This window comes from Dama dama, chromosome 30 (genome assembly GCF_033118175.1).
Source record: "Dama dama isolate Ldn47 chromosome 30, ASM3311817v1, whole genome shotgun sequence".
In the NCBI taxonomy this organism is placed as follows: domain Eukaryota; kingdom Metazoa; phylum Chordata; class Mammalia; order Artiodactyla; family Cervidae; genus Dama; species Dama dama.
Window position 1 is genome coordinate 37599113 of NC_083710.1, and position 23624 is coordinate 37622736.

General features: G+C 47.6%; 1 protein-coding gene across 1 annotated transcript in view; it reads left to right on the top strand.

Annotated features, from left to right (window-relative positions):
• Positions 1 to 23624, top strand: part of MIPEP (mitochondrial intermediate peptidase) — an 80501-nt gene that overhangs the window by 29189 nt on the left and 27688 nt on the right. Inside the window, exons 14-17 of the mRNA XM_061133326.1 lie at positions 526 to 730; positions 1871 to 1980; positions 14045 to 14119; positions 17186 to 17305. Coding sequence (XP_060989309.1) covers positions 526 to 730; positions 1871 to 1980; positions 14045 to 14119; positions 17186 to 17305 — 510 coding nt within the window. The remainder of the gene's footprint in view (positions 1 to 525; positions 731 to 1870; positions 1981 to 14044; positions 14120 to 17185; positions 17306 to 23624) is intronic.

Sequence of the window (23624 nt, forward strand, 5' to 3'; positions counted from 1 at the left end):
TCATCTCAGAAATGAAATATCTGCCTCATAGGCTTATGTGAGAAGAAATGATCAAATTTTGTATGTGGACTGAGAAAGCAACTCAGGTTCCATGCTTTGTGATAGTTGAGAGCTCGTCACTTCAAGTGATGGAGACAGTGGTGGGGGTGTGGCCTGTCTCATCACCGGCCACAGAAGGGGCTCATTAACACCAGCGTCCTTCCCCCTGTGGCTGCCTTTCTCCCTGCCCTGAGCATCTTGAGGGTCTGACCTCAGTGGTGACTGTGTCTTCAGCTCCTCGAACGTCAGCTCAGCACATCTTTGGAGTGAATGAATGACTTTGTCAACATGAGCTCAGGGTATTACTGGTGCTTTTTAAAAAAGTAACATTTCAGCAAAGGAGAAAGTATTGGGAAAAAAAGTATAAATAAAAATAGAATTATGGTAACACTTGTACTCACCCATTTTGATAGAACCTTGTATTCATTAAGACTTGCTTACCCTTTAGCTTCTGATTATTTCTTCATTGGTCTCATTTTCTTAAAGGATTGCCACTTCACCATCCGAGGAGGTCGTTTAAAGGAAGACGGGGACTACCAGCTCCCAGTGGTGGTCCTTATGCTGAACCTGCCCCAGTCCTCAAGAAACTTGCCCACGCTGTTGACTCCCGGGATGATGGAGAACCTTTTCCATGAGATGGGCCATGCCATGCACTCGATGCTGGGACGGACTCGATACCAGCATGTCACTGGTGAGCAGGAGCTCACTCAGTACAGGACTTCATTTATTGCAGTTCTTTAAACACATGCTTTTCATCTTAGTTGGAAAAAAGCCTTTTGTTTAGAAAATCTGTGGTCATTGATCGCAGGTGGCTTCATCTTGTCCTTCCACTTGTGATTCAACCCAACCTTTATACATTTTTTCCATCCATGACAACAGTTCTCACCAAGGCTGTCTGAGTGCCTGTCTCTCCAGTTTGTACAGTTTTGCATTCTGCTGTGTTTTATCTGGAATTTATATCAGTGGCTGTGTGTGTGAACAAGCACTCTTCTTAGATCCAGTGCAGGCTTAGCAAGTGAACAAGTGAATGTACACAGCCTCTTTTTATCCAAAACCAGTCAGAAAACTTCAGGGCATGTTGAAAGCCATGGCCAGGCCCTTACTGTCTCTTTTCTGCATCCCCTGCATAAAGCCATGGTTTTCCTGCTGATGTCAGCCCCCCTCCTCGTCATCCTCTCTAAGCTCACCATCAGATGGGTCAGCCCTGCACCGCCTGGGCAGGTGTGGTTTTCAGTATTCAGCAGCTAACTTTACACACACAGTATTTAGGAGAGGAGAAGGTATTTTGAAGAGACTGCAGATGGTCTGGACAGAATCATAAAGTGCCACCAACACGTTCTTATAGGATTCGTTACTTTAAGTAATTTTGGGTTTGAAATGTTGCCTTTCTATATTGAGGGTTGACCTTGTTCCAGAAATAGTAGATATAATACTTTTAAAACGAATGAAGGATCCTGGCTTTTGGTGATGGAATTCAGTGCGTTAAATTAGAATGAGTTCATTGTAAGAATGTTGTAATTTGTGTGTCAGGTGTAGCCTGGCGGAGCTGAAGACAGTTTTGTTTGTAGAGGGTGTGAACCGTTGCTTTACAAGTGCTTTACCCAGCTGTGCAAATATTTTGTTTTGCTTCTGATACATGGGAAAATGTATGAGATGAGTACAGACTTTCCTGCAAATATGTGCAATGATTTTATAGAAGTAAAATACTGATTTAATGAATTAAAGACTATCGTAGTTCATCAGAAGTACAAATAAAAATGTGAACAAGTGCCTGTGGTGACACTGACACGCTGCCACGATTCCTGCCGACTTCTCCTCTCACCCCTTCCAGGGACCAGGTGCCCCACGGACTTCGCCGAGGTCCCGTCTATCCTGATGGAGTATTTTGCCAACGATTACCGGGTGGTTCACCAGTTTGCCCGACACTATCAGACGGGCCAGGTAGGGCTGACGCGTGTGTGTCCTTGGGCGTGGTGGGGGCGGCTCTTGGGACTCAGCAGCCGGCACCAAACGCTTGCTGCCTCTGCAGAATCTTCTCCAAGCCAGACTCCTCCTCCTGCTTCCTGACTTGCCCCCTTCATTTGTCGCTGTTGTGCCACGAGGGGGACAGGCAGCTGCCCTTGTCGTGTACCAGCAGTGTTGTGTCTGGTCCACACACCTTCCCCCTCGGAAGGCACTGCGTCCTGTCTCCAGAGGGGCGAGGCCGTCCATGGAGCCTCAGTGCTGCCTCGGAGAACTTCTGCTGCTCCTGCCCTTTCTGCTTGTGAACATTTGTTTCTCAGTCTGAATCTGTTGTTTCATAAACTGTGATGTCATATTTCCCTAATACGTTTAGTTAGCGTCTGTATGAGGCCAAGTCTGAAAATCTCTTAAGTTTGAGTTGTTGTCGTCTAGTCGCTCAGTCGTGTCCAACTCTCGCGACCCCATGGACTGTAGCCCACCAGACTCCTCTGTCCGTGGGATTCTCCAGGCAGGAATACTGGAGTGGGTTGCTGTTTCCTTCTCCAGGGGATCTTCCCTACCCAGGGATTGAATGTGCCTTTCCTGCGTCTCCTGTGTTGGCAGGTGGATTGTTTCCCACCGAGCTACCAGGGATAGGTTTAACTAGCACTTTGTCATGTTAGAGATTGTGCTTCTGTTGAGTAGGGCTAAGGGACCCCTGCTCTGCAGTGAGTAGCTCTAAGCTGACTGTCAGCATCGTGTGTTTCCTGTCCTCGTGTCCCTGTCCTATTGGGGCTTTGATGACGCACTGTTTCATTAGGTGGTGTTCCCCTCAGTCTGCAGCTCCCCGAGTGCCCGGGGACAGTCATGTTCATCTTTGAATCCTCAGCATTTATTTATTTAACTTTTTAAAATATATCTGTTGCACTTTATATATTATGTAACAGGCAATACAGTTAAAGCAATGAAATGAATTAGGAAAAAAGATGGTAAGTCCATTGGATTTAGAACTCAGTTGTTTGACAAACAGATGTAAGACCTAGGTAGGAAATCTTTACATAGCAAAACTAAGCATCTATGCTCACAGGAGAGCCTCTCAAATCCTATTTTTTTTTTTTTTCCATTTAAAATTTACTAAAATTTACTATAGGTCTTTATTTGTAGAATCCTCAGCATCTAGAATTGTGCCAAACACCAAAGCAATTGAAGGACTGAGCAGAATCAGTAAAAGGGTCCAAGCCACCTTTGTTTGTGACTTCTCTTTCCGGTTCTCTTTCTAGTTATATCTCTGGATGCATGATGTGAGTTGGCTGTTTCTATTCTTTGGACTTGATTGTCTCTGTTACTGTCAGTGTAGGATAATGGCTGATTTCTGGAGAGCTACTCTGAGTTACTCACTCTCTATCATAATCTATTTGAGTTTGTTAAAAGGATGAAATAGAAGGATTAGTAATCCAGTCAGCTACCTGTTCATCAGCCTGCGAAGAGTTGCGCTGGGGATTATGTAAACTCAGCCAAGAACACAGACGCACGTAGCCCCTCGCATGGCAGCGCGTCCACCCCGGCTCCACACTGGGGCCTGCGAATGGGGAGGAGACCTGACTGCGCGCCTCCTTGAAGCCCGAGTCGGTGGACGCTGAGGGACAGTAGCGTGGGGGTGGCCGGTGAAGAGTGGGGAGGCTAGAGGTGGCCCCTGAGAGCCGTGCGGAGGTGCCTAAGAAACCAAGGGCAGCAGGAAAGAAGCTGTCTGAGGAGCTTAGGCTTGTAAGGGGCCTGGACACCTGCACGAAGGACAACTACAGCCGAGCAGCACGGGCCCTTCAGGGTGAGGCTGAAATTCACCACAGATAATGAGTTTGCAGTTACTGTTGTCCCTTTCTAGAACAATCAGGAAAACAAAGATGGGCTAGAACCCCTGCTTGGAGGGTGGTGTATCATCCCTGATAAGTTGCTATTTTAATCCTGAATTCTTCAGTCAGAAGAACCATTTTCTAACAAGATTGCTTCAAGAAAAGAGTATGAAGTCCACAGGTACTCTTCAGAGATGAGACCGGAGGAAAGCAGCAAGCTGCTCTGGATTAATTCCAGGCCCAGACTCAGGAGGGATGCCCAGCGGGCTGAGGGGTCACAGACACAGTGTCCACGGCAGGAAACTATTCTGTGATTCCATGGAGACAGGAGAGCCCGCCAGAGGCACGGGGCACAGGTGCATGGGGGGGCTTGCTCTTCCTGTCGCTGATTAAACGCCAAGTGGCTGGATGTTTTCATTCCGAGGGCAGGTCTCGCCCAAGGGCAGGAGTTCATTCCCCCAAGTCTAGGCCTCTGTAGATAAATAACATGAAGGCCCGGAAGAGCACTTGTGGGCCCGTCTTTGTGCTTCATTTCCTGCCCCGCTGGTCTCCCCGCTGGCCGCCTGGTGCATCCAGAGGCTCTCACAGTCGGGGTAATGTCTCCGTGACTTATTAACCCCCCCAGTCTTTTATCTGAACTCAGCATCCCAAAGCCAGCAGATTCCTGTGGTCGAGGAATTAGAAGTATGCCTCTCAGTTCTGCAGGTGCCTCGCAGCTGCCAGAGGAAGCAAACCCCAGGGGTGCTCATTCAAGGTTCAGACTGTCTTGACAGTGCCAGGGCTGCAGCAGGGCTTGTTGCAAATTAATCTTAAAACCAGTAGCACAGAAATAACAGATTTGGTAGCAGCTCATATGAAAGGGTCCAGGTTTTTAGACGTGATGAACCCAGTGCGGCTCAGCGGTCTGGAGGGAGCTCCTTCGATCCCGGTGCCCGTAGGCGGTGTTGCAGGTCCCATGGTGTCCGAGGAGCTGGGGTGTGTCTTTCCTCTTTGTGCTTGTGGGCTGTGGCCTGCAGGCTGACCCCTTCCAGGTGCTGCCAGCGAGCGCAAGGTTATCTGTGAACGGCCTGCTTGCCTGGAAGCACGGCTCTGTCCTCCCTTAGACATCTCCACACACAGCTCCTTGCCATCCTGGTAAAATGCACAGAAGGTAAAACTCGCCAGGTTACCTGCATGTCAGCGATGTTCCGGGGTCAGTGCACCAAGGTGCCATGCTCCCCTTTCCGCCCCCCCCTCCCCGATGCTGTCCATCCTGCAGAGCTAGGGCTCTGCGCATCAGACACTGCATCTCTTCTCCCCTCCGCAGCCCTGTCAGCCACCACTCTGCTCTGTCTCCAAGAGTCCAACTCTTCTGGGGACCTCACGAAGTGGATCATGCAGCATTTGTCTCTTGTAGTTTATCTCACTTAGAACAGTGTCTGCAAGGTTCATCTCAGGTCAGAACGGCTTTCCTTTTTAAGGCTGGGTTGCCATCTTTGTGTGAATGGACCACACGAAGATGTGGACCACACAAAGATGTTCAGTCTTTCTTCTGCTCATGGGCACCTGTGCTGCTTCCATCTTTTGGCTGTGGTTGGTTTGACTGCTCGCCGCTCAGAGACAAGTGCTGGTGGGAATGGAAGGTTGCTTTATTCAGGAGGTGGCAGCCTGGGGGAAGGCAGACTCCTGTCCCAGAACCCCCTCTGAAGAGTCTGCTCAGCCATGAGGGTTTCTAAAGGGAGGGAGGGGAGTGATCTCAGTTAATCTTTGAGGTGGGGGCCAGAGTCCTAGCCAGCCCCACTCCTGCCCCTGTGTGTAGACTGGTGGACTCCTCGGTTTCTCTTTAGACGCTGTCTGTTCATACAGTCTTTGCTCATGAGGCTCCTGAAGGAGAAGTGATCTGGTCGTCTGTCAATTCCTTGTTCTTCATTTCCCCTTCTTTAAGGAAAGAAGCAGCAGGTTAGGAGAGGCATTGTGTAACCCAAAGATTGGAAAGGTGTGCTGGGGCTGGAGGTGAGCTTCAGGGTAGCTTTGCTGCGGGGACAGGGCGTAGGGTCCCTGCGGAGAGCTCTGCTACAAGGGCTGCCTGCGGGAAACTGCCTACAGGCCCCCTGTCCGTCGGTGTTGTTTCTGCAGGATCAGGGCCGGGGTCCGCCCTCCATAACGTCTCACACTGACCCAGGGCGCCGTCCTCTCGGAGTGGAGATGGGGCTGGAGCTTCTCCTTATTGATAGTGTTAGTTTTCTGCTCACACGCAGGCAGAGCAAGCTGCAGTTACTCTGATGGCCTCAGACTGGCAGGAGAAGTGGTACTCCTCCCACTCTTGAGGCCGGGTCTTGGAATCGTGAAGTCAGAGGTCAGTGCTCCTCAGGCTGGAGCTGCTGGTGTCACGGCTGTAGTCGGGTTGTTGTGAGCATAGCCTCACCGCCCCGTGGGTGAAGGGGCTCGTTGTGAATCCAGGATGCCCACTCACTGCCCCCTTGGTAGTCCCCAGGGTTTACACGCTCCGTGCCAGGAGCCGGAGTGAGGGCAGACGGGTCCTTGCCCCTGCAGCCCAGCAGCGCACCGCCCCCTCCGCAGGGCCTGCCCCTCCCCTGACCCCCTCCGCCTGGTTCCCCCCTCCGCACCCCTCAGTGCATCTCAGGCTACAGGGGCTCTTCGGTTCCTTGTGGGGTGACAGGTACATAGGGGACCTAGAAAGCACCCTGAGAAGAGGCTGCCACTTCGTGTAAAACTGAGAACCTTCCTCTTAGGAATGATGTAAGAATCCGGTGTTAGGCCAGAAGAACAAGCTGCAGTCTGTCGTACAATATTCAAAGGACACCACGTAGAGGAACAGGATAGGTCTGCCCTCTGTCGTCTCAGAGAAAGGATAACCTGGAGCAGGAGAGGGAAAGCAAGCAAAGCTGATTTCAGTTCAGTGGATTCTTCTCGAAAAGGATCAAAAAGGAGATGCCTCTGAAAATTTTTTTTTTTTTGGCTTTGTCTTTCCTGATGGAACCTTTCTTAAAAAATAGTTTTGTTTGTTTGCTTTTGGCGGTGCTGGGTTTTCGTTGCCGTGTGGCCTTTTCTCTGGTTGTGGCGAGGCGGGCTCCGCTCCTCTCTAGCTGCGGTGCGTGGGCTTCTCACTGCAGTGGCTTCTCTTGTTGTAGAGCGCGGGCTCCAGGCGCGTGGGCTCAGGAGCGCAGTTCCCGGGCTCTGGAGCACAGGCTCAGTCGTTGTGGCCCACTGGCTTATTTGCTCTGTGGCACGTGGGATCTTCCCGGATCAGGGATCAAACCTGCATCTTCTATGTTAGCAGGTGGGTTCTCTACCACTGAGCCACAAGGGAAGCCCAACAGTTACTGCATTTTTCTGCATCTTTTGAGGTAATTGAGTGGTTCTTTTCCGTTTATCTAGTTATGTCTTGAATGTTGGTGTTAATGCTAGGCCCCCTTCACATGCCAGGACTGGGCGACCTTGGTCCTAACTTATTTATTGTAACACACATGCAAGGACTGGATGACGCTGGTCCTAACTTACTGTTACTTGTTTCTTGTAACAGCGCTGGCTTTGGTTTGCTCGTATTTTGTGTCTGGAGGATCTTCTGCGTCTGGGCTGGTGAGGGATTGGCTTGTGGTTTTCTGGCTCCTGTCACTCTCGTGGTGTGGGCATTAAGTGGATCCCATTTCACAAGTTGGGCTGCAGAGCTCCTTCTCCTCCTTACGGGCACTTTTATGAAATAGTAATAATCTGTTTCGTGAAACTTGGTCAGAATTCTTCTATAAAACCGTTCAGGGTCTGTCATTTTCTCTGTGGGAAGATTTCTTAAATGACTGATTTCCTTCATAGTCACAGGACTCTTTGGCCTTCTTTAATTCTGAAGTAAGCTTTGCTAACTTGTAATTTTCCAGAAATGTATCTGTCAATCCAAGTTTTCGAGTTTATTGGCATAAAGTTGTTTACAGCCTCTTTCATGCTTCAGGTCCCGTGCTTCTGTCTGCCTCATTCCTAGCACTCTCCTCTTGTTTTCGTCTCTGTTAATCTTGCAGAAGGTTGGTGTCAGTGTTGGTATCAGGAGTCTTCACTGAGAGCTCACACTCACCTTGTTTACGCTCCCTGTCTTGTTTGTTTCAGTTACTGCTTCTGTTTTTATGATTATTCTCTCCCTTCTTCCCCCAGTTTCTTAAGGTGGACACTTAGCTGACTAGGTTTCGATTTTATCTGACATGCATTTACACTTTAATGCTGTAAATTTAAACTATGTGATGCACTGTTTTAGCTGCATGCCATGATTATCATACAAAATATTTCTTATGTTGCTTATTTCCACTGTAATTTCCTCTCTGGGTTGTTTCAAAGTGTAGTTTAAATTTTTTAAATCTTTGCAGAGAAGTGTTTTTTGTTTTTTTTTTTTTTGTCGTCGTGTCTGTGCTCAGTTTTGTCCGACTCTTTGCGACCCCACAGACTGCAACCTGCCAGGCCCCTCTGTCTGTGGGATTCTCCAGGCAGAGATACTGGAGTGGGCTGGCATTTCCTTCTCCAGGGGATCTTCCCGACCCAGGGATCAAACCTTGTGTCTCCTGCATTGGCAGGCGAGTTCTTCACCATTGAGCTACCTGGGAAGCCCTGTCTTTTTATTATCGATATCTGATTAGTGCAGCTGGTATTGATTTTTGCATTTTATTGATTCTTATTTTATGGCCCAGTGTGTCATCAATTTCTGAAATGTTCTGTTTGTGCTTGAGGACACTGTATATTTTCTAATTGTTGAGCTTGGGGTTTCATGCCCTTCTGTTAAGTTATCCTTTCAGTTGTGTTGTTTAAATTTTTGACAGCTAACTTTTATGACCTAGCAAAAGATTGAGAGATGGAAGGAAGGCTTCAACTAGGATGCAGGTTATATTATTTTTCCTCTTAGTTTTGTCTCTGTTATTTTTAATTGTTGAGACTTTATTTAAAGCAATTTTAGGTTCACAGCAAAATTGAGGGCAAAGTGTACAGACTTGCCACCCCTGTCCTCACTCAGGCACAGCCTCCCCGTCGTGGTCAGCATCCCCATGGGGTGGGGGGCGTGGAGAGGCGGGATGAACCTACCCAGACGTGTCACCGTCTGCCCGAGTCCACAGTGTCTGTTCTGTGAGTCTGGACAAATGCATAATGACATGTGTCTGGCGTTATGGTGTACACAGAGTAATGTCAGTGCCCTTCAAGTAATTTCATTGACTTTTGCTCTACTTGGGAATATTTTGTTGGATGCATAGAGTTGAGCCATTCCTTTCTTTCTCAGGTGTTAGCCTGTTGATCTTCATCCTGCTTTTTGTCTTAGAGTGTCTTCTTTCTTTTCTGGTGGCTTTGTAACCCCCAGCCATATTACTGAGTACCAGAGATGTTGTCAGTTCAAGAGAAGCTACACTTTTTCCATAATTTTGTCCATTAGCCACACTGAAACACTTCTTGCTCTAGTTATCTTTCTCACAAAATATTTATCAAGCAGTAAATAATAGACATTAACATTATTTTGTGTTTTTTTCTAATTTAATTTGTCCAGCAGTGTGTGGAGTAGGTGGTACATAGTTTATCCATGTTTTGTAGAAACTGAGGTTAAGTAATTTCTCAGAGGTCACATAGTAATACTCAAACCAGTATGATAGCATTGTGGGTGTTTTCTTTTTCCAGTTTTCCCTAGTTAAAAATCTCTTCATGTCGTAGGAAACGGTTTGTGCTTCTTACACAGCATGTCTCACAAACACCAGGCCCTTGCGTTGTGTTACTCAGAATGCAGGTCCGGCGCTTTCATTGTGGCCTGTTGTGTGTTGCGTCATCACGAGCCTGAGCCTGTTGCCTTCGTTTGTGAGTCAGCCCGAGGCTAAAACTGCCTCAGATCTGTTTCCAGGGAGTCACACCGCCTTGTAATAAATCTCCTGTCATCCTCCCAGGAGAAGTGAACAAGGACTGAAGGTAAAAATTACAGTGCAGTCAGAACTGGATTCCTTTTGGCAAGTTAAGTTGTTTTGAAAGGTTTCTTCTTTTCAGCTTTAATGCTTCTCAGGTATGTCTAGACAAGACCATTGAACCGGAGGGCAGAGACGGGTCTGACCCCAGCCCCGCCGCCATGCACGGGTGGCCTAGGTCAGTCAGCGCTCATCTGAGACCTGTCTGCTCTTTTATATAAAATAAACAGAAACTAAAAACTAATAGCTCCCTACTCACATCAGAAAGTCAAATTTAATAATATATGCAAACTGAAAACAAGGTATAATTGGAATTTTTTTGGGAAAAAATGGAAGCTAGACTCTTGCACGTCCCAGTGTTTCATGTTGACTCGAAGACTTTGTGAGAGCCAAGTGGCTGCAGTGGGAGTTTCTCTGTGCCGTCGCTGACACTGTCTAAGCAGTTCTCAAGGTCCTTGCCTCGTGTATCATCTCAGTTTGTTAGAAAACACCAGTGAATTCAAGTAAGAGGTAATGCCCTTTGCTCTGGGTTTGGAGCTGAGACTTGGTCTGTTTGGGCCTCGGCAGTGTCTTTGCTGCACTGATGCTGTGCCATCGGAGGATTACTGACAGACAGCAAAGCGGGCAGCTTGAGACGCCGCATCGGCTCGTTTCCCAGCCATAGACACGTGCCGAGGTTGGGGCACAGAGCTGGGACCTGGCTGCGTGTGGAGGCTGCTGACTCTGGGCGGTGCCCTCGGTGCCCGGCCGGCCGCCTGGAGGCCCGTTGCTGTTGGGAGTGCCTGTGCCTCAACACGCCTGTGTCTTTAGACCCAGCATGTTCCCAGGGGTTGTCGGTGGTAGGAAAACAGGGGTTTGTGCAGAGGACGTCTTCACTTTGAATATTATGCAGCTTCTATCATAATACGTTTTCTAAATGCTCATAAATAAGCCAGAGACTGTATCACAATGACTTGGCTCTGTAAGAATTTGATGCCAGAACTTGTAATGTGACGGACTGGTGAGCTGTCGAGTGATCGAAGATACCTGGCAGATTGATGAGGCTTTGTGCTTACAAGGCAGGCTCACGGGGGACCATCCAGAGGACACAAGTCATGCCAAGTCTGCCAGCACGCTTGCACTTCTGACACTATTTTAGAATCTTACCCCAAAATGTGCTTTCTGACTGTAATGGGAAGTCTAGTATTATTGTCATATCCCTGTTCCTGTGTGCGGGCACAGCTGGTACAACTCTGTTCATTCCTAGGGTGCAACTGAGCAGCCTCTTCCCTTACGGGGGGCTACGGGCTCTGTGCAGCTGGAATGCTGTCGTCCAGGCCTCGAAACTGAAGGGGGTAGAGGGGGCCATCCCCTTGAGGCCACCAGGCCCACCTGTGTGGTCCCCTTTGTCAGTGTTTAGAAGACACCCAAGCTGCTTGGAGGGACTGAGTTTCTTCTAGTTAGTCCACACTTTTCACCAGTTGATTGAATAGCTGTTACCTCACTGAATTGTTGGGCTTCCCTGATAGCTCAGTTGGTGAAGAATCTGCCTGCAATGCAGGAGACCCTGGTTCGATTCCTGGATTGGGAAGATCCGATGGAGGAGGGATAGGCTACCCACTCCAGTATTCTGGCCTGGAGAATCCCATGGACTGTATAGTCCATGGGGTCGCGGAGAGTCTAGCAACATTCACTTTCACTTTTCACTCACTGAATTGTTAGTCATTTTTTGTAGTGTTTTTTTTTTTTTTTTTATCCTCATCTTACAAGTGAGAAAGCAAAACACCCAGAGCCGTGCCTGCTATAGGAAACAAACATGCATCCACAGAAGACAGCAGCCTCAGCGCGGCCACCCCTGCCTCACCCCAGGCTCTGCCTTCCCATGGTGGTTCTCCTGCTTGTAAGGTCCGGACTGTTTCATTTCGTTCACCTTCACCTTGGTTTTGCCAGATCATCGTGATGATTGTTTTCTGAGTCAGGGCATCTCACATGGCAATATACATGAAATACCCGGGATCTGGTTAAAATGCAGGTTCTGACCCGGGTGTGGATGTGTTTAAAAGAAACGGCCGAGCACTCCGTGATGGCTGAGTGCGCTTCAGTCACCCTGGGACTCCGGAACGTACATCTGAGCCATGCATTTGGAGGAAGATGTTACCTGAACGGACCTTGTCCCCTGTGGACCTGGGGTCTCGGTGAACACTCCAACCTTGGTGCTGACTGCCAGCAGGCTGCATTGACACTGTCGTAGTCACGCTAAGCCGGATCTCACTTCTTCAGAAATCAAGCACTGTTATTTTTAAATAACAAAGGACAAAGATAATTGTGGAGGAATTCACATTGAATTACTGAAACAAATGAGGGTTGCCCTAACCCCAGCCCTCTCGTCCGCCTCTCGCCTGTGTGTGTCGCAGGTCCCACTCTGCTCTGTGTCCCTTCAGGCTGCACCATGTGGGGGCCGTGACCCCTGCCCTTGGTCTCCCTCCCGGATCCCATGCGGCTCCGACCATTTCTGGCTCCACCCCGCACCCCCTTTCTGTCCCTCAGGCTAGAAGCTGTGCTTGCCCGCAGGAGTTTCCATTGTTTGTTGATGAATGAGAAAATGTTTATATGAAAATAAGATAATTAAAGCTTTATGAATCAGGAGAAACCCAAATACAGCAGCAGTCCCATCCATGTGATATAAAGGAAGGGTCAAGAGACTGGAGCTTCCCGATGAAAGCCACTAGCGTGTCTGATGTCACTAAACCTCAACATTTTAAGGCGCTGTTGGAGGAAACTCTTGGCTTAGGTTGGGAAGACTCAAGACTTTTCCTTGCACCGAAGTTACACTCTGAAGCTTCCCACAGGCTTCGTCTTCACTCCTGAAAATTGCCTTTTTCAAATGGTTTGCTGTTCTTGTGGCCAAATGAAAAGAGAAGAGAGTGGCCTGGCTGGCTGAGCCTTCACCCCGCACTGCGGCAGTCACAGCCGTACTCGTGTTTGTTCACCTGTCCTGAGGTGTGTCCTGAGTGTCCACTGGACCAGTCCTGCCCTGGGCCCTGCGAAGAGACCTATATGGATGTAGAGATACAGCGTGCACACATATGTGCACACACACGCATGCAGGGTGGGGCCTGCTCCCCTGCCAGCAGACAGATCACATTACCACTCATGAATGGTTCGTCTCTACAGCCACAGTGCAGAGTCACCTGCCACAAGTCTCTTACATAATTTGTTTCTCTTTAGAAGAGCTTTTAATTTAATTTAGATTATAAATAGAGTTGTATAAAATGGCAGCTGTCTTCAATAAACACCAGTATTGGTGATTTTAAAGTAGATCAGTTGACCAAACTACTTCTTCAAGAATTACTTGTTTATTTCTAAGAGAATATGCAATGTTATATGATTAGGCCTAACTAGGCCCCAAGAGGATGCCCTAAATTGTGTAGGGACATTAACTATACTGAGTTTCCAAGCCCTGTAATCCTTGCAGGTTGGAAAATAAAAAAGCACACAGTTCATTATTGTGGTTATTTGTTGGGCTGTCAGTTCAGCTCCAGTACAGGCAAGGTCCACAGACTAGGACTTATCCCTTGGTTTTGTCATCTTTGATTCCTTTTGTCAGTTATTCAGTTCTGTTCAGTCACTCAGTTGTGTCTGACTCTTTGCAACCCCATGAACCGCAGCATGCCAGGCCTCCCTGTCCATCACCAACTCCCAGAGTTTACTCTAACTCATGTCCATTGAGTCAATGATGCCATCCAACCATCTCATTCTCTGCCATCCCCTTTTCCTCCTGCCTTCAGTCTTTCCCAGCATCAGGGTCTTTTCAGATGAGTCAGTTCTTCACATCAGGTGGCCAAAGTTTTGGAGCTTCAGCTTCAGCGTCAGTCCTTCCAATGAATATTCAGGACTGATTCCCTTTAGGATAGACTGATTGGATCTTCTTGCAGTCCAAGGGACTCTCAAGAGTCTTCTCCATATGCTCTTAAAGGTCAGTGGAGCAGTTGAGCAGGCTTTCATTGCTAACACAGGAACAGAAAAAGCAGTAAGTTTTCCTAAGGTTTTAACTAGATTTTTAAAGATCAGTGCCAATGTCTTATTTCCCTACAATCCTGTTTTCATGTACAAATGTCTATTTGACAATTACGATTTTTTGAAATTCAGTGGGGTGTATTCATCCTTGTTGACAAAAATATTTCAAAGTTGTTGTTTTTAAACCATAATGAAGTTCTGTTTTTTTAATTTGATGTTATTTTTAACTTTCCTGCCTCAAAAGTTCATCGTGTAATGACTTACTACACAATTTACTCACATGCATATATTCTTTTGCTTTTTCAGTCGCTGCCCAGAAATATGGTGTCTCGTCTTTGTGAATCTAAAAAGGTCTGTGCCGCAGCAGACATGCAGCTTCAGGTGGGTGTGTGTGCCTTTGTTCTGAAGCTTTCCAGGGTCATTATTCAGAATAAATGTACGACTTGAAATTCTTGCCAGTGCTACCCATTTATTATAATAATTATGCTTCCAAAAGATCTTTCATCTGAGTTCAAAGAACTTGATTGACCTTGACTCATTTGGTCCTCCAACCGTCCTTAGGAAGTGGTAGTCAAGGTTATTTCCCAATTTCAGTGAAAAATCAAAGCATGGAAAAGTTACGTGCAAACCAGCTTAGATCTCTTTGTTCACTCTGTATCTCTTTTAACTGGGATTTATTGATTTTTGTTGGCTATACCATGCAGCTTGCGGGATCTAGGTTCCCTGACCAGGAATTGAACCCAAGCCCATGGCTGTGAAAGTGCCGAGCCCTACTGAACTGCCATAAATTCCCTCACTTTGTGTTTTTCTTAAAAATGTGTGTTTTTAGATGAGAAGTTTCAACAGTAAGAACTGTTAGTTTTTACACAGCAAGCACTTATAGATTTACTCATAGAGGTGTAAGTAAGTGTTAGTCGCTCAGTCGTGCCCGACTCTTTGCGACCCCATGGACTACAGCCCACCAGGCTCCTCTGACCATGAGATTTTTCTACTGGGCAAGGATACTGGAGTGGGTTGCCATTTCCTTCTCCAGGGGATCTTCCTAACCCAGGGACTGAACCCGGGTCTCTTGCTCTGCAGGCAGATTCTTTATCAACTGAGCTACAAGGGAAGCCTGTTAGTTTTTTTAATAAAATTTGAAGCCAGTGTTGCAAGTTTCCAGATGAAGACTGGAGACACTCTGTAAACCGTTTGGACGTCAGGTCTGTGTGATTTGGACATCAGGTCTGCGTGATTCCAGATGCCTTGGGTGTTTCTAATTTTTGAGATTGTTTATAGAATTCTCCTTCTTCATCAGATCTTGAGAGTTACGTGAACACAACCAAAATGCCCTTCTTTCATCGCAGGCAATATTCACTTTATAATGATCCAGTAGCTACTTAAAAGTGTTGTCACTATGAATTGCTTTATAGTTGTGTCAAATCCAGTCCCTAGAAAGTAATGAATGAGCTCTGTTTTTTTTTTGGACCTTAAAATATACATTTCAGTGAAGATGCTGTTGCTATAGACGAAACCATGGATTTACATTATTCAGTGTCTGTTTGTATCATATCTTTGGAAAAAGATTTCTGAATCATTTGAAAGGTAAACGTTACTTGGCAACAGTCTTTTGATTTACATGTGTCTGTTGTGGGTATCCAACCTTTTAAAAGGCAGTGTCCTGGCCTCCTTTGCAACACTTGTTCCAGTGATTTTCTTTTAAAAAAGAAAACCAACATTTTGTACAATCTGCCATCCTCCAGAAAGAAAAAGAAGAGCGAGGAAGAGGAGGGGTGCTGAGAGCTGGAGGAGGGGAGGACGTCCCCACCCTGAGGCCTCCCGCCGCTTTCCTGTCCCCTGTCTGTCCCTGAGCAGCAGGACAGACCCCCCCCCGCCGACCCTGAGCAGCAGGACAGCCTAGGGAGGAGGACATGAACTATCTCAGGGCCCTAAGCGAGTAGCTTATAGTGCTTTTTAGGTTGTGCTTTTCTTTCTGTGCATTACTTTAACAACAGCCCCTGTTTTCTGAAGGGCTCTGAGGTTCTTGGTCCCAGGCACATGGGATCCCCCAGTGGGCTCATAGCTCAGCCTTGTTTGCTTCATCAGCAAATGAGTATGAAACATATGCACACTTAATTTATTTTGCTGTTTTTATAGTTTTTAAAAAAACGTCATTCCATGCTTGTATCTTTCGTTTGTGAAAGGCATAATTGAAGAAACAAAACTTTTGAATTCCAATTAGTTTGTAGATTGGGCCAGAAAAACCCACTGCAGTTGAAGTTAGAATTTAAGAATCTCAATTTCTGATGGTTTATTCTGTTGGAATATGGATATGGATCAGTAATGTGGGCCCCTCTGAGTCTCTCTCTGCATTGTTACCCTTCATAGAATATGGAATGGAAAGAGCTGTATTTAGTATATGTTTAAGTTGCCAGTTAGAGAAAAGCAATATTTATCTTTAAGAAATGTCTGTGTTTTTCCAGGGAAGGTTTAAACTTGACTTTATAATTTAGAGCCATAATTCTATATCTAGATGAAGCCAGAGTTAGAGGTCATTTAACTTTTTTCTTTTATCCAAACTGATCCTGACTTCTTTTAGGTCAACAGCTGCACATTCTCTGCAGATTCCAATTTTGAATCAGAAAGATACATATCAGAAGCATAATTGCATGACAGGATTTTTTTCCTTTGAAAATAAAATATTTTCTACTTGTTTGCTTCAGGTAAACTTCCATCAGTGTTTAATATTCAAGTTAAATGTTGTGGAGGAAAAGCACTTTAGATTTTTTTGTACAAAATTTAGTTTTCAGAACTTGGTAAACAAGCAGCAGTTTGGCTTTGTTCTCCTATCGGGTTTCAGTGGCCGCTGCCCTCTCTTGGCGGGAAGCAAGCCTTCCCTACCGGTCACCTCCTGAAGCCAGGGCGGCCCCGCCCGGCAGCTGCATCCTGTGTGCCCGGACCCCGGGGTGGGGTCGGCCTGATTCTGGCCCCAGACACTCCTGCAGCTGCTCCTCCATCCTTTGTGACAGCCGCTTCCTGCTCCTTCACCCGCCCCGCCTGCCCTGTCACCTCTCGTCACCAAAATAGGTCCTCACCCTGTCATTTCTCTCACTCAATTATATCAGGATTCCAGGAAGAAGCCAAACAGAATTTTTCATGTTTCCAACTATAAATATGCTTCCAAAATTATGTAGAGTTTTGCAGTCGCAAATTTAATTTGCTATACTATACAGAAAGTACCTTATAGACAGGTTCAGGATTTTTTGATATTCTTAATTGTGAGGAGGTTGAGAGCGTCCCTTTTCATCACTGATGTGGTATGACATGCAGAATACCCTCAGTCCTCAACACTGATGAGCGTGTGCCCCACTGAGGCCCCTGGCTGTTGTGCTGCACGCCCCTCACAGCTCAGCTGCCATGTGGCAGATGCGCGCAGTGCCCAGACTGAACGGCGCCTGCACCCCTCAGGTCTTCTACGCCGCCCTGGACCAGATCTACCATGGGAAGCACCCGCTCCAGAGCTCGACCACAGACATCCTCAGGGACACCCAGGAGCGGTTCTACGGCCTGCCCTATGTCCCCAACACTGTGAGTCTGGCGTGTGCCCTGTGTGTGCCACTGGGCGGGCATAGGTGTCGAGTGGGGGGCTGTGAACCTGAGCGGCTCTGCTTGGCATGGAGGCTTCCTGCGGGGCGGGTGCTGGGAATGCCTGGTTACTTCCGGCCCCCAGCTGTCCTTGACACGTGCTCATTGTCCTCCTGCCAGCAGCGTTCCTCCTGGGAAGGTGGGGGTGAAAAAGGCCACTAGAGTCCATCTGTGGTTTTTTCTTTTCGTTATTTTTCCATGATGAGAAAAATACTGATAGAAGATGACAGTGATGTTTGCTTTCCAACCATTGCCACTGCAGAGAGAACCACACTGGTGGCAGGGGTTGGAGGGATGTGGTTTGTGCTCTGTCGCGTGGAGAGCAGGCATGTCGCTGCTGTTCACCGAGGACGGGGTGCCAGAGCCCGTCCAACTGCTTGGCCCACAGCTCCCGACTCTCCCAGCAGCCCCTTGAATGGGATGGCTTCCCCACCTGTGGGGGTGCACCTGAGGCTCATGCACGTGACCTGTCATGTCTGAGAGTATGTGGGGGTGAGTGATGCTGCTGGGGCACAGACCCAGCCTGGCAGCCATGTGTTCTCATCTCACAGGTTCCTTAGGAAGCTGGGCTAGGGGAGGATGCCCAGGGCCCTGGCATGAGGCTGGAGTGTTCATACCCGTCGGGGCCTCAGGGCAAGTGGTGGGAGCCCGACTCCTAATTGCTTCAGCAGAAGGAGTGTGTGTCGAGTCCCACGACTGCAAGGTGCAGGGGTCGGTTGGCCTGGTTGCTGGTTAGCCGGGTTGAGTGAGTTCCTACATGGTGGCTTTAGAAGGTTTCTCCTCCTTCCGTGTCTCATCTCTTTTCTCCGGAGTTGTCTTGTTCTCAGGCAGACAGCCCTGTCTGGGTGACGTGGTGATCACCAGAAGGTCCAGCTTTGCCTTCTGAGAGAGAGAGAGCTCATTGGAAAGTGCTCTATAAACTGGAAAATGCCAAATGAATGTGGTTTCATTTATTCTAGGGTTGAGTGCCAGCATGTGTTGCGCTGAGAGTTTGCGTTAGTCAGGAAACTGTGACCATCCACTAGATCATCAGGTCCTCAGGCTCAAACCGGGGCGGGGGGGTGCAGGGTACTCATCTTTACCAGACAAGCAGAGTCACTGGAGGTTTCGTCTTCATGAGACTCCCATCTGCAGCATTTGATTGTCTTAGAAGTTTCATGACATGTTTGAGGTACACAGTGCTGGTCACACTACCATAGTGTGTGTGTGTGTGTGTGTGTGTACATGTATATAATTTTTTGTTTCAGTGTATGTATGTATACACATATATAATTTATTGTTCCAGTGCTGTGTACTATTGTGTATTTGGATAGCAAAAGTTAGCGCCTTTTTTGGATAAGTAATACATAAAAATTTAACCCATCTCTGTTTACCAGCAACAAACCAAAAAACTGTAAATATAGATTACAGCAAGAAAAAGTAGAAGGTGCCTATCAAAAGTTGTCTGTCCAGTTTTGATTTTTTGATATTTATTTTTTTGATTTTTTTTTGTTTGTTTTTATATTTACAGAAGGAAAGACCACCTCGTCTTTCGCACCACCTCGTGCGGGTGGTGCCCGGTTTTTTGGGGGAGGGGTGCTGGGTCTTTGTTGCTGTGGGCTTTCCTCTGGTTGCAGTGCACAGGCTTCTCACTGCAGTGGCTTCTCTTGTGAACACGGGCTCCAGGGCACGTGGGCTCAGTAGTTGGGGCTCCCGGGCTCTGAGCGCAGGCTCGGCAGTCGTGGTGCGTGGGCTCAGCTGCTGCGTGGCATCTGGGATCTTCCCAGGTCCAGGATCGACCTGCATCTCCTTCACTGACAGGTGTACTCTTCACCACTGAGCCCGCCAGGGATGCCCCCAAAGCACCTTGTTCATAAAGTACATTGTGTTTAATTTCAGTGTCCTAAATAAATGAAGGACTGAACCATATTTATAGAAGGAAAGATCTGATATAAAAATACTGATTTTTCTCCAATCCATTCACTTAATGTAATGTCCTCACTTGTTGGCTTGACCCTAATGGGCTGACTGTGATCTCCTGTGGAAGCCGATGGCTCAAGAACAGCGGCAGAAGGGTGGGCTTGTCCATTCGGGACCACTACCCAGGAAGCTGGAGGATTTAGGCAGGTAGCGATGCTGTGGGGGTGCAGGGGCACAGAACGGTGGAGCAGAGCCCAGCGCCACGGGCAGGCTCGGTGCATTTACAGCCTCCTGACCATCAGCCAACAGCCCTGCAGCTGTGAGGGCCGAGATGGGACTGATCAATTTCAGTGGTGCCGTCCGGACAGATGGTCCGCCGGGAAGACATGAAACCTGGATCTGTCCCCTTCTGCACACTGAAGTAAAGTGGATTAAAGCCCAGATGTGAGGAGCGGAGGCTTAAATTTGGGGGAGAGTCTATCTGAGTGCTCCTTTTTGTTCCTGTTTGGACTCCGGTGTCATGCATACGACACGGAAGGCTGTGTCCACTGCGTGAGGGCCTGAGTCTTCTGTTCAAGAACCGGATGAAAACCAGTAGGGAGCTACAGATTGGCATAGAGGTTTTCAGCATTGTAACTGGAAAAAAATTTTTTTCTTTCTAAATTGTTATTGTGCTTTAAAAAAAAAAACAGGTGACGTAAAATGTATCATTTGGAAAAGAAATATTGTTTAAAGTGCTGTGAATGTGCAAGAGAACGTGTGCTGTGCCCCCTAGAGTGACCTTGGCGTTGACAGAGGGGAAGAGCAGAGCGAGTCTAGAGCCAGCTCAGGCACATACGAACCACAGATACTGTCTGTGCTTCTTGGAGTTCACTACTGTTTGGTGTTGACCAGGGGGTGGCCTCATCTGTGAGGACGGTGCCCGGTGTTGACCGTAGTATAATGTCATCTGTGAAAGTGAGCCAGAGGCTCAGCTCCTACATGGACCTCAGAGAAGGTGTGGTCTCAGGTTCCAGATGCCAAGACCAGTAGAACTATAAAGAGAAGTGAATACTGAGCCCCAAATTCAGGTAGTCTTACCCCCGGAGCAAGGAGGGGCGCACCAAAGTCTTAGGAATGCTCTCTCACTTAAACTGATAGCAGCCATGCAGTTGGTAAACAGGTCACTCAACAGAATACAGAAGAGCGTTTTTGGTGTGCAGCCCGTTCCTCGAAGTGGGAACGGGTTGTTTCGGCTGCAGCGTGTATGAGGTGAAGAATGGGCTTGGGCGACCCGCAGGGAGGTTGTTTCCACGTGGGGACCGCACTGCGGGTGGGCAGAGGGAACCGGCGGGTGAGGACCAGTGTGGAAGGTGCCTGTGAGCCTGGGGGTGGGCTGGGCAGACAGACCCCACTGGGCGCTGGTGCTGTGTAGGCCGGGAGGGGTGCTCCCCGTGTTGGAAGGGGCCATTGGAAGGAGGGGTGCAGTGTGAGGACTGGTGTTGGGGGCCAGTTCAGGCTGAGTGGACGATGCCTGTGAGCAGCCCTGGGACCTGGGGCTGCGGGCCAGGAGGCAGGGCCGGGGAGCCATGTAGGAGAGGGAGGCGCGTGCCCGCACAGAGGATGCTGTGAGCCAAGAGCCTGCTGGGTGAGATGGGGGAGGTGTGGGATGGCCCGCCCTGTCAGCCTGTCTTCTCGTTGAAGCAGCTTTTTTCTAGTACCAGCAAAAACTGAGATTTTAAATGTGTTTTTTATTCCGTTTCTACTACTAGAGAGTAGCATCTGCTCTCTTTATAGGGTTAGGTAGCTGGGAGTGTTGCTTGTAGGACATTTACCATAATTTGTGTTCACAGTAGATACACTCTCAGCAGACGAGTCACATGGGACCTGAGGGCTTCCTATCTGGAAACTGCTCAAGTTTTGAACAGATTCTTAACCTGTGTCGCTGCCATTGTGGTTCTAAGTGCAAAGGAGCAGGGCCGCCGATCCATAGGTCAGGGTGGAGTACGGCCAGCTGTGAGCCAGCCTTCATCCAGTGTGCTCTCCCTGGCCAGCTCTCCTTCAGGCCCCCTGACCACACAGAGCCGGGGCCAGCGGCAGCGGGCGGTGAGTGGAGAGGGTGGGCGCACCGGCCTCGTGTGCTTGCATGCAGTGTTGTGCTCTGGTTGGTTTTCTAGCCTCAGAAGGTAGGTCACAGACACACCTGAATGAAGAAGATGCCCCTGCTCCCGTTGGTGGGGCTGTGTTTTCCCTAGAGCTTGTTTGCTGTCTTGTTCACTCGGTATCAATTTTGAAGAACTTCTTTCTCCAAAATAGATATGTGAGTATGTATAGAAATCCTTCTCCATCAGAGGGAAGGCAGACTGAAAACCACAATCACAGAAAACTAACCAATCTGATCACATGGACCACAGCCTTGTCTAACTCAATGGAACTATGAGCCATACCGTCTAGGGCCACCCCAGATGGACGGGTCTTGGTGGAGAGTTCTGACAAAACCTGGTCCACTGGAGAAGGGAATGGATAACCACTTCAGTATTCTTGCCTTGAGAATCCCATGAACAGTATGCAAAGGCAAAATGAGAGGATACTGAAAGAAGAACTCCCCAGGTCTGTAGGTGCCTGATACGCTCCTGGAGATCAGTGGAGAAATAACTCCAGAAAGAATGAAGAGATGGAGCCAAAGCAAAAACAGTACCCAGTTGTGGATGTGACTGGTGATGGAAGTAAAGTCCAAGGCTAAAAAGCGCAATATTGCATTGGAACCTGGAATGTTAGGTCCATGAATCAAGGCAAATTGGAAGTGGTTAAATAGGAAATGGCAAGAGTGAACATTGACATTTTAGCAATCTGTGAACTAAAATGGAATGAAGTGGGTGAATTTAACTCAGATGACCATTATATCTACTACTGGGCCAAGAATTCCTTAGAATAAATGGAGTAGCCATCGTAGTCAACGAAAGAGTCCAAAATGCCATACTTGGATGCAGTCTCAGAAACGACAGAATGATCTCTGTTCGTATCCAAGGCAAACCATTCAATATCACAGTAATTCGAGTCTATGCCCTGACCAGTAATGCTGAAGAAGTTGAACGGTTCTATGAAGACCTACAAGACCTTCTAGAACTAATACCCAAAAAAGATGTCCTTTTCATTATAGGGGACTGGAATGCAAAAGTAGGAAGTGAAGAAATACCTGGAGTAACGGGCAAATTTGGCCTTGGAGTACAGAATGAAGCAGGGCAAAGGCTAATAGAGTTTTGCCAAGAGAACCCACTGGTCATAGCAAACGCCCTCTTCCAACAGCACAAGAGAAGACTCTACACATGGACATCACCAAGTAGTCAATACTGAAATCAGATTGATAATATTCTTTGCAGCCAAAGATGGAGAAGCTCTATACAGTCAGTAAAAACAAGGCCAGGAGCTGACTGTGGCTCAGATGATGAACTCCTTATTGACAAATTCAGACTTAAATTGAAGAAAGTGGGGAAAACCACTAGACCATTCAGGTATGACCTAAATCAAATCACTTATGATTATACAGTGAAAGTGAGAAATAGTTTCAAGGGATTAGATCTAGTAGAGTGCCTAAAGAACTGTGGACGGAGGTTCGTGACATTGTACAGGAGACAGGGATCAAGGCCATCCCCAAGGAAAAGAAATGCAAAAGAAATGCAAAAATGCAAAATGGCTGTCTGAGGAGGCCTTACAAATAGCTGTGAAAACAAGAGAATCGAAAGGCAAAGGAGAAAAGGAAAGATATATCCATTTGAATGCAGAGTTCCAAAGAATATCAAAGAGAGATAAGAAAGCCTTCCTCAGTGACCAAGGCAAAGAAATAGAGGAAAACAATAGAATGGGAAGGACTAGAGATCTCTTCAAGAAAATTAGAGATACCAAGGGAACATTTCATGCAAAGATGGGCTCAATAAAGGACAGAAATGGTATAGACCTAACAGAAGCAGAAGATATTAAGAAGAGGTGGCAAGAATACACAGAAGAACTATACAAAAGATATCTTCATGACCCAGATAATCACAATGGTGTGATCACTCACCTAGAGCCAGACATCCTGGAATGTGAAGTCATGTGGGCCTTAGGAAGCATCACTACGAACAGAGCCAGTGGATGTGATGGAATTCCAGTTGAGCTATTTCAAATCCTGAAAGATGATGCTGTGACAGTGCTGCACTCAATATGCCAGCAAATTTGGAAAACTCAGCAGTGGCCAAAAGGACTGGAAAAGGTGTTTTCCTTCCTATCCCAAAGAAAGGCAATGCCAAAGAATGCTCAAACTACCCCAATTGCACTCATCTCACATACTAGCAAAGTAATGCTCCAAATTCTCCAAGTCAGGCTTCAACAGTACATGAACTGTGAA